This window comes from Artemia franciscana, chromosome 4, assembly GCF_032884065.1.
Source record: "Artemia franciscana chromosome 4, ASM3288406v1, whole genome shotgun sequence".
Taxonomy (NCBI): domain Eukaryota; kingdom Metazoa; phylum Arthropoda; class Branchiopoda; order Anostraca; family Artemiidae; genus Artemia; species Artemia franciscana.
The window spans coordinates 35,219,572-35,233,423 of NC_088866.1; the positions used below are offsets into that span (position 1 = coordinate 35,219,572).

A 13,852-nucleotide genomic window follows, 5' to 3' on the forward strand; every position below is an offset into this window, starting at 1 on the left:
GACATGTAGGGGACTTGTAAGTAATAATCAGCTGTTAGGCTACAATTATCTTCAGCGATGAGGGGTCTGTAACTTTTATTAGTTGCAATGAGGGGTTTGCAACTTTTTTGAGTTGGTTTACCTAGTATTTATTTTAAGATCCTTACAGATTAACAACTTCAGCGTTTAATCGAAGCGAGGAAACAAAAGCAAAGTGTTGTTCTCGCAACACTTTACTCGGCGAAGCCAAACAAAGGTTGCCGCAACACCTCACGCTGTCCATGCAACGCAGATCTAGTTTTCTTAATTTTAAAAGAAGACGAAATTAAAGCTTTTAAGTTTCAAAGAAATCTAAATATCACTTAATATGTTGGCGCGTCCAAAGTGAAATGGTGCATTTTATATTTTCTGGATTTAACAAGAGGACGAAAGTGAAGTTTTTAAGTTTTTCATCGGTACAGTTTATTTAAATGAGAAAAAAAGTTAACAAATTTCAAAGTGCAGCCGAATAGTATGGCTCCATTTTGGCAGATTTTACACGAAATTATGTCAGGTAAGCTTTGAGCTAGAGGCAGAGAAAGATCTTGTGTCCCAATCGTAAATATGATTTCAAACAAGAATTCGAATTAAGATGGCTTATCTGTGTTCAATCTATGAAACATAATTGCTGTGACGTAGATGATGGTTATAAAAATCATTTTACTTCATAATCCTAGATTTCAGCCATTTAAACAAAAAGCAAAATTCCTTTACGAGATATTTGCTTCAGTCCTTTGAAACACAAAAAGCACTATGACAAATTTACCAGATAGACCTCTTAAAAGTGATGAAAAGAAATGAAGAAAAGATGACTATGTTCCAGTAACCCAAAGAAATACAGAAATTTTAAATTTCGAATGTAAAAAATACAAAGGCATTTGACATGGGGAAGTCTTCTGAAATATACATCGAAGGATAAGGGAGGGGTTAAGTCCGTCAATCTCCCTGAATTGGCAAACAACACACAAAATATATGGAAAAAATAGAGGTCTCTAGCGGAGGCACAGGTTTGAGCTCCTTCCAAATCCCAAGTACATGCTGATACGATGTCAGAAACCTTCTTTTCTAAACAGTAATTAAAAGTAACAAAAAAGGTGAAAAATAAAAAGAGAACAAGCAACAGGCTACTTAAAGACGAGGTTCAAGAGTATTGGAGAAACAAACAAGCTTATTTAGGGGTCAAATGGCTTTTAACTTCTATTGAAAATTCCTAGCCAAGTGAAAAAATTACGCTTATAAGGTATTTTTTTTAAGATTGTTGCTTTGTTTGCGGAAGTGTTTTTGTCACTTTCTTTATTTATCTTTTATGAACGTCGATTCTGAGAGAAACAAGTAAATATGTTGAAAGTGCATAATAGACTCGCGAAATACACCATTTCGTTTTTTGAGGCTCACAGCAGAAGCTGATTGTCTGCGCCATCTTGTGAGTTATATGTCAAAACGCTGTTCCGTATGTTCTAAATGGTTTTTTGGAGAGTAATGTCATCTCTAAAAACAATAGCAATTAAAATGCTAAGTTAGCACAGAGGGGCTGGATGGGCCGCTTGCTGCAGTACCATCAGCTGCCCAATTAGCGACGAAATACTGTAAACAAGAATCAGAATCCTGTCTATAGGGATCAGCAGAATAGCCAAAGTTATAGTGTCGGTGGAAGACGACCCAAAAACACAGATAATTTGTTTAATTAGTATCATAATCTTAATTCAATTGCTGCAGTTGGGTCTACTAAAATATTTGTTTCAAGAATTCCTCCAAACATTTCTGCTGTTCGTGTGTGAGATTTAGTCTCGACCCTTTGTTTAAGAGAGTGCGAAATGGCCAGTACTTGGACAGAGTTCTAACGCCGAAATTCTGAATACAGCTCTATGATTCAAAGAAAAACCCAACCATGTAAGTCCTGGCGCTAATATATCTTACCTAGCTCTGATGCCAGTCCAAGAACAACAAAACTGAACTTCCTGAATGTAACTGCTCCTTCGCATGTGTTCAGCCATAGCAAATTAATTCGTTGCGTGTCGCCTTTTGGTTTTTCGTACTCAAAGCGAATCTACTTTTTTCTTTTTTAAAATCTGACCACTTATTGACATTGTCAGTTTTGTTAAAGAGTCAGAGATATTTGATGCAGCACATGCCTCTTTCTAACGCATATCAACATATAAAAAATAACAAAAAAAAAAACGGTATAGACTACGCGTATTAGGTGTTATAAAGGCATCTGTTTCCACACATTTTTTTTATATATATGTGTGTAAAGTAGAAATAAGTGTAAAGTTAAATCAACCAGAGTTCCAGAGTTCCTTGCAAATATTCTGGGCTTCTGGAATACTCCCCCAGATGTCTATGATAATACTGATTACCGGAAACCTAAAATCAAACCTTATCAGAAATACCACCTTCAGTGAACAATCTTTTTTCTGCTACAACAGACATCTTTGAATTGCTATTAGCTTATTTCTTGTTAGTGAAACTCATCATCTGCTAAGTCTTGGCCTGACAACTAAATTTCCTGCAAAATTCCTGCTTCCGACTATCTGTGGTTATTGGTTCAGACCACGTCCATCTCTTATATTTTCTCAACATCAAATCTGGTAATTGCATTACCTCTAAAGTTTCTCGAGTATAATACTGCCATGTCTGATAGTCACGAGAACTTGGTGTTGGAAAGAGATACAATCAATTACTTTGATAGAACGTGCCAACGTGAGTCTCACAAAAAAACCTGGGCATATGAAGAGCTAACTGTGGCACACGAAAAGATCCTCTGAGGAGCAATATAAAGGTGGGAAAACCTGCTAGTACTGGTTTTGAGGATGAAGTGCCACTTGTTGCTGATGGCTGGCGAGTGGTGGATGACTCTCTCATCTCTTTTAAGAGACAAATGTTGCATGCACAAGCTGATCTGAAGTAGGCAAGTGGGGGTCTTGGGATGGGGAGGAAGTAATAATTGTGGAGACCTGGATACTTCCAAGGAAGACTGCCAAGACAGTTTCTATAAAAGGAGATGGACAAACTCTATCTTAAAATGGCACTTCCAAGGGGAGAAAAAAAAAGCCCAGCAGCTATTGATGCTACATTTTCTTTTCTTTTTTTTAAGGGGGAGGGGGGCAAAAGGCTTTTATATCCTTAGCCTCAAACTGGATTTTTGAATCCGACCATAATAACAGTAATAACAACAAAATAATACTATTTGTTTTATTTATGATTGCTGCTGCGTTACTGAGGGCTTCAGTCATTGTCTGGACCATAGTCGTCGACTTTGAAAATTAATCTTCGTTCTGCACTTTGGCGGATATGGTAATCTGATACATTTGGTCTCACGAGTTCTATCACTTGCTCTATTTAAACTTCCTGATGATGCCCAGTCAGCCATATTCTCCAGATTTAAGCATCTTTTTTCGGCCTTTTTTTTTAACATAAACGAACTGTTTTGCAGTATGGTTTATCTGAGAGAAATAGACACAAAATCGAAGGTCATTGGGTTAACTTTGGGAGAAAAATTTTTGATTCCCAGGCCAAAAGGCTGCCCTATCATTCCAGTCCATTTGAAAATAGGCAGGGACAAGAGAAGTTTTATACCGTCTTTAGTTTCTAATATTAGTCTTGTAGGATATTTTAGGCTATTTAATCCCCTTTTAACTTCAAATAATTGTTTATTTTTAATTTGAGCTTCCTTTCGGCAATTGTTGCATATTTTCAATTTTTATCAATTTATTAAATGCTTGCAATACAATTTTGATTGATCAACAAACTTTGTGAATTTAGATTATTAAGTTTGTATTTTGCAGTCTTTTGTACGGATTTCTTTTTTTTTCTGACCGAACTTACAGTTTTCTGTCACCAAAATTAGTGTTTTGCATTTCACTGACTTTTTCGACGATAAGTTTGTTCGTGAGAGCCGTTCGGAGGATTGGGATCTATTTTTCTTATTTTTTGTGAGATTAAAACAAAAATTAAAAGGAATAGAATATATTTCAGTCAAATATTTCCAGCGTTCAAACAAAAAGAAAAGTGGAATTTTGTTCCTTATTTATTTATTCGTACTGATCACGGATACATTCAAATCAAAATTTCCAAAAAAAAATTCATGCAGATAAATTGACTTTTCAAACAGTTTGTGGTAACGAACTGTAAGTAAGGAGCGACCCGTCTCAATAGTAACCGATACTCTAAGAAATGGAATTTTGATACCAGTGGATATATCAAAAGAATCGGCTTATTTTGCTGATTTTAAATATATAACTTTCATTAAGTTTAGTCTTACCGATTAAAATCAATTAAATTTTCTCAGGATAGTCCTGAGAAAAAGATTTTCAAAAAAGAGGGAAAACATCAACTAAAAGTATTAGAATCTTACTGAAAATCACACTATCAGATTTAACGTGTTTCAAGCTCTTATCTGAAAATGTGGAATTTTATATTTTTGCCAGTAGATTGATCACAGATGCGTTTTTATTTATTTATTATTAATTTTTCCAGAGGTGATGGTATTGACCCATTGGTCCTAGAATATCGTGAAAGGGCTAATTCGAACGGAAATTAAAAGAATTAAAAGACACTGGAGAGGCAACTTGGCCTCCTCCCCCACCCCTTTTTCCCAGGTCGCCCGATCAAAATTTAGGATAGCCATTTTGCTCACCATAGTTGAAAGGCCCAATGACTATGTCTTTGAATATAACACGATTCTCCTAAAGCCTAAATTCATAAAAATTGTCCATTTTTTCCACATAGTATTTGTTATTGTGAAGTATGCATACATTTTCGGGTGGGGCGGGGGGGGGGCAAATTTTTCGTTGTGGGCTTTTCTACGGGGGCATTTCCTATGGGTAGGGACGTTTCCAGGGGGTGAACTTGTCAGGAGAAATTATACACTGGGGGAATTTGCCAGAATTCCTATACAGAATTCTTTTTAAATGTCTTGCTTTCTCTTTTCCGTCTCAATTTTACGCGTGGAATTGTTAAAGGTAATTGTCCGTGGTAAATTTTCATCGGGATTGAATTGTTTAGAGGATATTTCATAGGAGAGGGATTTTTCCGTGGAGGAGGGGCCAAATTTCCTGACATTACTGAAAACGATCAGAAAATAAATTGAAAAATTGTGTTTTTTCAACTGAAAGTAAGGAGCAACATAAAAACTTAAAACGAACAGAAATTATTATGTGTATGAAGGGGATTGCCCCCTCCTTGCTTTTTACGCTAAAGTTTGAATTTTATCCCAATTCTTTAATCCTGAAATACAAGGGTCGTTTAAATGGAACAATAGGAAGCTTTTCTAGAATTTCTAAAACTTTAGCGTTAAAATTGAGGTGTTGAGGAGGGGGCAATCCCCTTCATACACGTAATAATTTTTGTTCGTTTTGATTTCTAATGTTGCTCCCTAATTTCAGTTGAAGAAACTTGTTTTTGTTATAATTTAATCCACTCAAAACCCACTTCTCCTGGATAAGCAGACAAAAAAGGAAAACAGCCTACCTTCTGGTGGAATGTCTCCAGATTTATCTTTCCCTTCATGAAGTGATTCATCTGCTGCATCAGCAGGGGAAGGTTTATCCAAAAAGGGAGGCATAGCTCCTCCCAAAGATGTATGAATAGGCTGCGGGAAGCAAAGCACTGATCTATAAGCTCCAAATATCTTGTTTAGATGACTGTTAGCTAAAAAAAAGACAATAAATTGATACAGATCAACGTAAGTAAAAACGGCTGTAATTAAATGTTAAAAAATAGCCAATAAATATAGCCATGAAATAGCCAAAACACAATATATTTATAAGGGCAAAAGTAAGTCTAAGTTATACCCAGTTCTTTAGAAACAGTAATCAATGTTCTAATCTCATTTTATTATTGCACTGCTACAACCTTAATAATCAGAGAAAAATATTGCAAGATTTGAAATGAATAAGCAAAGGACTAATTTGAGCTCTAGGTAAAAAAAAAACAACCCATTTTCGCATGCTGAATATGGTCGGCGTAGCGCAGTTACCGATCGCCTGATCCTCTGCGTTCGGCCGGAAGTTGAATACGTGGTAGCGGGAAAGCTCTAGCAAAGATTAAAATCAAAATATACTAGCAAAATACTTCTCATCCGAGCAGACAGAAAAAAAAAACTAGCGCAGCCATGTTCATTACCTAAAAGTTCGTTGGTTTTTAGATTACATTCGCTTCACTTGGGCTGTAATGACTGTAAATGACCCTCATGAATAGATTAAAACCAGCATCAGAAATGGGTTGCGACACTTTGATGAGAATTCATGATTTTTTTCTTCTCCTTTGGTTACAACAAAAAAAGATCAACTCATGTTTCTTATGGTGTTAAAATTATTTGTACAGAAATTCAAAGAGTTCGTTCGATTAGTTTGCGAGTGCAACAAATGTATATATCATACCTATCTTTATACATGTATACAAGAGGAAGAGAAGATGTGCATGAAGGATGAGGGACTTCCGATGGAATGTGAGTCGTAATTTAAGAGTGGCAGCTGAAGTAGCTCTAAACGATACCAAGGACTCATATAATTCCGGATTATTGAGCATTATTTTCGAATATTGCCAGGTCAAGATTGAAATTATCACGAATATTTTATGCAGGAAAACGTTACCACACATACGTGCGGCGTTTTCACCAGACTTAACACTCTAAACGCCTAGAGTTACTGGTACGCTTTACTGAAAACTAAATAAAGATCTAGCAGATTGATTTTCTATACTTCTGAAAGGAAAGGATATAAAAGAAGAAACATTTTAATAAAAAATATGAGCACTTTACCCTACTCGTACCTACGCATTAGCCAATAATTTCAACCACGACTACTCCAATCTCGTTTTCAAAATTTGTGTTGATTTTATGCAGTCAAAAGAAGAAGAAGAAAAAAAAATGATATATACGTTTTTCTAGACAAAAAAAACTTACAGGAATTCGAAATTATTTCATCTTCCCATATGCATCCAACTAACGATGGTTTGAGGACTTTGGTTTTCTTCTTCAGTTCTTTCGCAAAATCTTCCTCTTTTAATTTCAGTTTTTCTTTCCTGGCTTCTGGTGACTGCAAAAACAGAAGAAATGAACAAAAGGAAAATAACTTAGAATACAAACAACAAATTGAATAAAAGGACCATCTATTGATCAAGAATGTTCTAATGTCCTGATGTTCATTGCACTCTCCTATTTCGGATATAAAACAAATTAAAAGTAGTATACAGTGGCGTAATTTCAGCAAAATCCTGGGGGAGGGGCAAGTTGGAGCCAATTTTCCCAAATCAAGTGAAAAATTAAAAATAAGCCATATAGTGCCATGAAGGCAAAGATGTACTAAACAAAACTGTCGTGATTTGTCTGGTTCCTTGAATTATGCAGGCTTATCTTAATTTTGACAAGATTCTTGCAGAAACTAAATTTCAGCTGAGGGAGGGAAAACAGAGTCTGGAGGGCAAACTGGGGTTTGGGGGGATAGTTGCCTCCACCCTGCTCATAGCAAATTATGCCCCTGGTAGTATGTCATATTTAAACAAAAAATAATGTAAAACATGTGACTAAACACAGTGGAGCCTCGATGCATCAAATCTCACAGAGCAAAAGAAAGATTTGTTGCATTGAGGTTTTTGACATATTGAGATTCGATACATCAAAGGTGATTTTCGACAAACTTCGATATACAGAGGTTCGCAACAGCATCGAAAAAGCATGGGAATCGAATATCCTTAATTTCTACGACATTCTATACGTCCCATATGACGTAAAGAAAGAAGCAAATAATAAAAAATAATACTTACTTCTTATTAAGACAATCATTTCAAACACTTAATAAAAACATACAATCATTTCAATAGCTTGTAATAAAACATAAAAATTGTTTCTGAACATAAATATCACTTCGAATAAGATATTTCATTGGTTTCATGAACCGAATAAAAACAAAAAATCTCTTATATAAAACAAATAAAAACATTTGTTTGAATTTTTTTTTAAAACATATTAGTGTGCGACAGTTTTATGCACCAAAATCTTGCCCTTCGATTTAAAACTAACATCTAGATTTTGTGCATTTACTGAAAGTTCTTTTTATTTTACTTGGTGCATAATATTATTCCAGTGACCAAAGTACAAAAATTAAACATTACTTTGAAAAAAAAAAATTCAGAAATGATTGTTTGTCTACCTGTTAACGTGACTTCCATTCATCGCTGAATATAGAGATTTACGGGGCAGAGGATATTTGCTCCCCCGCCCAAGATTTTGAAAAATACTCTTTTGCACTATTTTCAATGAAAATAGTGAGATTCTCCACAGAGAGAATTACAGGGTCACTGATAATTGTCTTCTTTTGGAGAAACTTCTTTGATATAGAGAGGTTTTCAAAATTTCTATTCATAGAGGTGATTTAACTAGTGTTAAAGCCACTATTAAAGCCACTAAGTTTAGTTATATTGCGTTTTTATCATAATTACTTCAATATGTGAAAATGAATTAACAGTGTAGGGATAGGGAAATTAAAGGAAGTTGAAAAACTCCGATATTTCAAGGAATTCGATATATTGAAGTTCTACTGTATAAATACTACTACTACCACTACTACTACTACTAATAACTCACTACAGCACCGAACCACCTGATGTCAATACAGCTACGCACGCTCCTCCTCAAACCTGATCTATTCAAGGCCTCCCTCTTTACACCCTCCTAGGAAGTTACCATTTCCCTTAAATCTTCATTTCTGACATCCTCCCTAACCCAGACGAGGACGACCTGCTTTCCGTGAAGCCCCAGACGGTTGGCGAAAAAGGACAATCTTCAGCAATCTGTCATCCTTCATCCGCAGAACGTGGCCTCGCCATCTTAAACTTTCTTTCGTTATAGCCCTAGAAAGCGGGATTGAACCACATTTTTTGTACAACCTACTGTTTGAAATATAGTCAGTCAGCCGGGTACCCAGAACAATCCGTAGACAATTTCTCTGGAGATCTAGTAAATTTTCGTCCGCTTTTCGGAGCGCCCATGCTTCAGAGCCATATTTGACCACTGTCATCACTGTAGCTTCCAGTATTCTAATCTTGGTTTGCAGATTTACCTTCCTATTCTTCCAAACTTTTTTTTTAACTATGAAAGAAAACCTTAGCTATTCTACTTTTAACATCTTCACTGCTCCCACCGTCTTTGCTAATAATGCTACCAAGGTAAGTGAAGCTGCCCACCTGATCAATCTTTTGGTTACCCATCGTTACCTTTTCATCTTCACTTATTCCTAGCCTTAGTGACTGAGTCTTCTAAACATTAATTTTCAAACTTATTCTAGCACCCTGAATTCGCAATTCATTCATTTTGGTCACACTTTCATCTAATATGCTTAAATCATCAGCATAATCTAAGTCCAGGGGCATTTTTCCTCCCCATTTGATTCCGTGGTCTCCAAATGCCTTTCCTGTGCTCCCTATGACGAAGTCCCTCAAAATGATCCATATAAAAGGAGATAGAACACAACCCTGCTTAACTCCTGATTTAATACAAAACCAGTTGCTAACCTCATTTCCTACCTTAACCGCAGCAGTATAATTCTCGTGCATGTCTTAACAAACTTAAAAAAAAGAATAGATTGACCTTTTTTCCTAATAACATAACACGAAACATCCATACGATACTACGTATAAGTAGTATACAAAATTAAGCCTGAACAGATAAAAAATAAATCATAAAGGTCTACTTAAAGTTAGTTATTTTGAATTTAAGAGTCCATCGGCATCTATGGTTGTGTCAAATCTTTCGAATCATTTTTTTAATTTTATTTTAATTTTTATTTATTTTTATTTTTTTATGAAGTTACCTAACCAACGAAAAACAGTTTCTAAAAATATGATATTATTTCTTATCGTCCACACCTCAAAAAAAAAAACTTTCAACAAGGAATCTGGTTCACTATTATTGCTAATAAAAATGATTTCAAATATTAATTTAACGATCCTTTTAAAAGAAATTTTTCACTTGCTCAGTTATAAAAAAAAAAACATGGTAAAGGATACGGCATTAGAAAGAGAGAGAAACAGTGAGAAGGAAAGAAAGGGATAGAAAGAAAGAGAAGGGATAAAATAGCCCCTTACAAGGATGTTCCCGAGTCTTCCAAGAACAATGATCAATCGTGCCGAGAAAGGCACAATTTTGGAGGTTCAGGCCCTCCTCATTCCCCAAATATTATGATCTCCTATATGTTTGGCTTTTAGTATATGTAGTATCGTTGGTTGGATTTGGATAGCAGAGACAGCTATAAAATAGAATAAGTTTCCAAACACTTTCAAAATAGTATATGATTCGACACTATCTCTAAATTAAATTCTTTTTAAGAAACCTATCGATTTACTTAGCCGTCAAAAACAAATGTTTTATGTACAGCTTGCATTCGCTAAACAAAAAATAATAATAATCCAATTTTGAATTCAAAACCTTAAGTCTTATTTCCACGGAGAGACTTTCTTCTCTAGAGAACCCAAATAGATATAGCTTTATCAAAATGCAAATTTTTCATATTCTTCTACGTGCATGGAAATTGTTCTCCGTGATGGGAAGAACAAACTGTAACGAATAGAATTGCAATCGAACAAGCAAGGGCTCCTTTATATCCCACTGGCAATTACTTGAACAAAATAAAACAAGGCGTTTTCCATATATCCCTAAAGATTGCATGACTAAAGTTCATATGTAAGCAAAAAAGAATGGGATTAAGAAAATACAAGCTTAGATAGTAATGCAAAAATATAAAGAACAAGAAAAAGATACGTGACAAGAATGCAGTATAGAAAAATGAATAAGATATTAGGAACTCGCAGAGCGTTTTCACCTCCTTTCTCCCCCTTTACATTTTTCAAAATAATTAACCAAACTAAATCCTTTTGGATGATTACACATCATTCACATAATTTTTTTCAAATAACATTTTCGTCTGCACAAGTTTCAAAATAAAATTTAGCTAAGCTATTAATTTGGAAATCAATATTACCAAGCTCAATTGTCATTGCAAGTATAAAAAAGAAAGGAATTGACTTCATGCCAGAAAAAAAATTATTTGAGTGACACCACGTTTAAACACGTTCTGTTTTCGTTCTCGTTTTCATTATGTACTAGCTGTATAATGAAAACGAGCTGTATAATATATATATATATATATATATATATATATATATATATATATATATATATATATATATATATATATAGTGCGTGTCCCACCTCTATTCACAAATGGGACACAGGGACACAACTAGAATGACGCGTAACTAATATGGTGCGTAACGACTTAAGCGCGCGGGGGGTAAGCGCTAGTTGGTGGGGCGCTTCGCGCCCCCCCCCCCCACGCGCGTAAGTTGTTACGCGCCATATTAGTTACGCGCCATTGTAGTTGTGTCCCTGTGTCCCACCTGTGAATATAGATAGATTTATATATGTGTTTCAAACTACGTAAAACTTGCGAATATACAACATTCTTGGCTTTCCCATTGTCTGTGCATATACAAAGCCTTATGTACTAATAATGACGTCATATGCAAACGCTCTTTTTACAAACAAACAAACAAACATGCATACACACAACTCGTTTTTATATAGATAGATAGATAGATACAATACAAATTAACTGCGTAAAACTTGCAAAAATACAACATTCTTCGCTGTCCAATTGTCGCTGCATATAAATAGATTGTCAGGTTTACCGACCCTCGAACATGCAACGTACAATTGTCCATGGGAAAAACAATCAGTATTAAGATCTATACCACATTTTTCTAATGATTGACCTTGAGCTTTGTTAATGGTGATTGCAAATGCTAATCGAATTGGGAATTGCAATCTTTTAAATTGAAAAGGCAGATCCGTTGGAATCATGGGAATGCGAGGAATAAGAACAGCCTCACCCTCAAAGGGCCCTGTCAAGATTGTGGCCTCTATTAGGTTTTCCATTGTTTTTTTTTTTTACGGCAAGTCGCGTGCCATTGCAAAGCTTTTTGGTGGGTCTTCGCCTATTTTTAGTTGTAGCACGTGTGGTGGATACCCTGAAAGATCCACGGAATTTAAAAATTCAGATGGATAATTAACCGCTTCATTTGGTTCCAAAACTGTGTCGACTGACTTGTAAAGGACTGCCTGGTCTCGAATCTTGGTCAAAACAATATTGTTGATTTCGTGGACATCTATATTTTTGGGTGCAAGAATCGCTCTTTCACTTAGCCATTTATTATTTTTGTAATTGTTTAGAATATTCGGAAATACTTTTTCTATCAATTCATTTTTGGACGTCACTAAATTACAGAAATCAGCAGGTAGTTGTATACGTCCTGAAATTGAGTCTACTGGGAGCTTTCCGTTTCCAATTGCCAGCAATTGATCTGAAAATGTTTGACCAGAGTCATCGTTTTGCAATCGGACACGCATATTTGTAGTTAATTTTAATGTTTTTACGTGTGCCCATAAATTAGAATTTTTCAGGCAAGCATTCATTTCGTCTACAGGAGTTTATCTAGGTATTATAGGTAAAATGACAAATGACACTTAACAGATAAATAAAAAGGCAAGGAATAAGAAACAACAAAAATTACATTGAATTACTAACGAAAATGTAATTTAAAAGTAAAGAATAACCCGATAATTATGCTATTGCGTAATTTCAGGAATTACAATGGAATAAGCAAAGTGTTATTTTAGCGTCGGTAAAGAATAAAAAGGAAGGAGGAATTGAATTTGCGCCAGAATTTCTTAATTCAACTGAAATTACTGATTTGCCACCCTATAACTTGAAACTAAATAATAAAACGATAATTATGACAATGTGTAATTTAGATATTTCAGAGGACAGAGGATGTCCTCGTTGTTATTGAGTTATTTAACAACGCAATTAAAGCAAACATAAAATGACTGGAGAAAAGATGGGAAAGAACTTTTTTGTCTTTTCGTCATGCGAAAATCTAGAGGATTTTGAATGAATCATGCGAAAATCTAGATGATTTTGAATGAATCCAAACAGCTAAACCAAAAGGCAGGAAAAAAAATATTTGAAGTAATGATGCACGAAAATAAAGCGTAAGAAGATCTGCGACTAAAAGACATGTGACAATAAGCATTTTAACGACTCCCAAATAGAAATAATGGACAACGAAATCCGCGGATAGAAGAAAAGCGACAGGGATGATCACACTGAATCGTAAACGAAATCTACAGTTATAAGAGAAGCAACGAAAATCACAACGAGTTCCAGGAGAAAACAAATCATATAAAATGGACGATTCTTTGATGCATCAACAGGAGGGAGAAATTGAAGTCACGCCATAATTTTTTGATTCAGTTGAAATTGCAGATTTGACGCATCGGGATATAACAATTAAAAAATAACACGATGATTATTAATGTGTAATTAGAGAATTAAATATGTACAAGCGTGCCGCATGCCCAGGCTTGACACAACAAACACGCAATATATATATATATATATATATATATATATATATATATATATATATATATATATATATATATATATATATATATATATATATATATATATATATATATATATATATATACATATTATATACATATATATATATATATATATATATATATATATATATATATATATATATATATATATATATATATATATATACATATATATATATATATATATATATATACATATATATATATATATATATATATATATATATATATATATATATATATATATATATATATATATATAAATAAGTTGTATGTGTGTCTGTGTGTCGAGTGACGTCATGTTTGTCGACTGACGAAATTACAGACCGAGACATCGGGACACAAATGACGACCGGGACACTCAAAGAG

At 34.5% G+C, this 13,852-nt stretch overlaps 1 protein-coding gene across 1 annotated transcript in view; it reads right to left on the minus strand.

Annotated features, from left to right (window-relative positions):
* Positions 1 to 13,852, minus strand: part of LOC136026358 (chromatin assembly factor 1 subunit A-B-like) — a 165,480-nt gene that overhangs the window by 7,788 nt on the left and 143,840 nt on the right. Inside the window, exons 11-12 of the mRNA XM_065702888.1 lie at positions 6,923 to 7,055; positions 5,488 to 5,667 (exon numbers count right to left, since the gene is read on the minus strand). Of these exons, the coding sequence (XP_065558960.1) occupies positions 5,488 to 5,667; positions 6,923 to 7,055 (313 nt within the window). The remainder of the gene's footprint in view (positions 1 to 5,487; positions 5,668 to 6,922; positions 7,056 to 13,852) is intronic.